This window comes from Clupea harengus, chromosome 25, assembly GCF_900700415.2.
Source record: "Clupea harengus chromosome 25, Ch_v2.0.2, whole genome shotgun sequence".
Taxonomy (NCBI): Eukaryota; Metazoa; Chordata; class Actinopteri; order Clupeiformes; family Clupeidae; genus Clupea; species Clupea harengus.
The window spans coordinates 1905124-1907623 of NC_045176.1; the positions used below are offsets into that span (position 1 = coordinate 1905124).

The following is a 2500-nucleotide window of genomic DNA, read 5'->3' on the forward strand; positions in this document are numbered from 1 at the left end:
AGAAGAGAAAGACAATAACACCGAAACGAGAATAGCTCTAAACTTCCATGCACTGGGCAGGCTTAAGATGGGATAGTAATGAACAAACTACGCACATGTACCCAACTACCATCAATTTTAAACTAGTTATGTTTTAAATTAAAAAGCCTAACACATTACCACAATACAATACGTAACTTATCCTCACATCGACATGTAGCCTACACACCTGTTTTGTAGAGGATGCTTTACAGGTGGCGATTTCACAAGGACAGTCTTTTCTTTGATGGTAGCAGTAGTTTTTTTCTTGGTAACGAATGCACTACGTGGCTAAATTAGAGGAGGGGACGAAATGTAACAACAAAAATGAAGGGCTAACTAATATGTAGTTTGCTGACTGGGTTCAATTACATTAGCAGGTTAGCATTGCCCCAGCAAACTCGATACATTTTCATTAAATTGTTGATAGCCTAAAGTAACCTAAGTTTTAAAGGTCATGGAAGTGAAAACATTTCAATAAACCCCGAGAAGCGCTTCATTATCGTTCTATCTTACCAGATGAACAGCAGCCGATGCCATTTTACAGATTTTTGGAATCAGAAAACATTCGAAAGATGGGCCAAGTTGTCCTCAAACTGAAGGCTCCACGTTGCTTGTCGTAGTTTTTCCGGGTTAATTAGATTGCGTTTCGGATCAATTTCCAAATGTTAATTTAATATATAAGGATTTAAATGTCCACATTTAAGAATAGCAACATGAATACACTTGCCCGTCCCAAATATCATATCAGAGTGATTAAATAAATATTATTTAATTTCCCCCCATGACAAGGAATGTTCAAGGCACATGCATAGGTGTCAGGTTTGCATAGTCCTAGAGTTAAAACATATGTTTATTCTGTTATGTTAAGATTAACAACCTTTAAACATTACTGCTGTAATCATTATAGAATTAATTCTCGCAAAACTTTTGCGATTTAATATCATGGAGGTCAAATCACAGTTGACATTCGTTCGTTAAACCAGTAGATGGAGACAATGCTCTTAAACATTTTGCCAAGACCAAATTCTGTCCTGGCGCAGTTCACTGACGAGGATAGATAGCCACCACGCAAAACAACAGAAGAAAAATGGGAAGGAAACACAGCACGAAGGCTAACCTATGCCTTCATAAGATATGGCTAGCCTTCTGCCTGTTCCCGTCCTTTACTCAGCGTGTGAACTGTTAGGCTGAAGGTTTTATGTTTTATTTGTATTCTTTCTGGACATGAGAAAAGTGTTGGACAACAACCTTGGGACTCAGATGTGATATTGTGCTAGGTAGTGTTGGGCAGTAGCCCTTTACTCAGCAACATATTACTTTCCTGAGTAACGAGTAGTGAAATGGATTACAATTTCCAAAACAATTATAATATTGCAGTTACTAATCCAATAAAACTGCTATACCAGCAGTTGTGTGTGTGAGTGTGTCTATGTGTTGCTTTTTGTCCTAGGTAGGCTATTTTATGATGACAACCATGAGAATATAATCTGTATTTTCTATTAAATGTATGATGCAGAGTAGTTTTACTGTTAAACATACTTCTATGGATTGACACTCTTTTAAAGACCTATTAAGACAGTGCTATTACGTCATAATAGGGTTGGGTCATCATTTTATCGGCGCCTGCTAGTAAGTTATGCGCTCCTACCACCAGAGGGTGGCGGGGACGCCCCTAAAAGCAGTTTACCAACTGCCATTAACCAACGAAAGACGCACGATGACACCTGTATGGTGCTGTGAGATGCTGCGGTACGATGACACCTGTGCTGTGAGATTAGATGCTGCGGTACGATGACACCTGTGTGGTGCTGTGAGATTAGACGATGACACCTGTGCTGTGAGATTAGATGCTGCGGTACGATGACACCTGTGTGGTGCTGTGAGATTAGACGATGACACCTGTACCTGTGTGGTGCTGTGAGATTAGACGATGACACCTGTACCTGTGTGGTGCTGTGAGATTAGACGATGACACCTGTACCTGTGTGGTGCCGTGAGATTAGACGATGACACCTGTGCTGTGAGATTAGATGCTGTGGTACGATGACACCTGTGTGGTGCTGTGAGATTAGATGCTGCGGTACAAACAGCAGAACCATGCCAAGCCAATGAGGTGCAAATGTTAATGAGTTTCTCTCCCTCTCTGTCTCTCCCCGCTCTTTCTCTATGTCTCTCTCTTTCTCTCTCTCTGTTTGTGTCATACTTGTCAAGTTAGCATTACTGACATTTTTTGAGATCAGTGAATGAAATCTGTGAGCTGCCCACACACACACACACACACAAAGACAACATGCGCAAGTATATTATCACATTAGCACGGCATTTCGTAAACAGGTTAGTTGGCCCCATAGAGAACTAACTGCTCGGTGCTGAAGGTTCTGACCTGCTGAATACTGAGGCATCGTTGACTAGTGATGAAGGTGATGAAGGTGATGAAGGTGATGAAGATGATGAATACTGAAGCATCGTTGACTAGTGA

The 2500-nt window shown here is 40.9% G+C and overlaps 1 protein-coding gene across 1 annotated transcript in view; it reads right to left on the reverse strand.

Annotated features, from left to right (window-relative positions):
* Window positions 1–646, reverse strand: part of LOC105903826 (eukaryotic translation initiation factor 4E-1B-like) — a 5106-nt gene extending 4460 nt beyond the window's left edge. Inside the window, exons 1-2 of the mRNA XM_031563138.2 lie at window positions 535–646; window positions 209–309 (exon numbers count right to left, since the gene is read on the reverse strand). Coding sequence (XP_031418998.1) covers window positions 209–309; window positions 535–558 — 125 coding nt within the window. The 5' untranslated portion in view covers window positions 559–646. The remainder of the gene's footprint in view (window positions 1–208; window positions 310–534) is intronic.
* Between the last annotated feature and the right edge of the window lie 1854 nt (window positions 647–2500).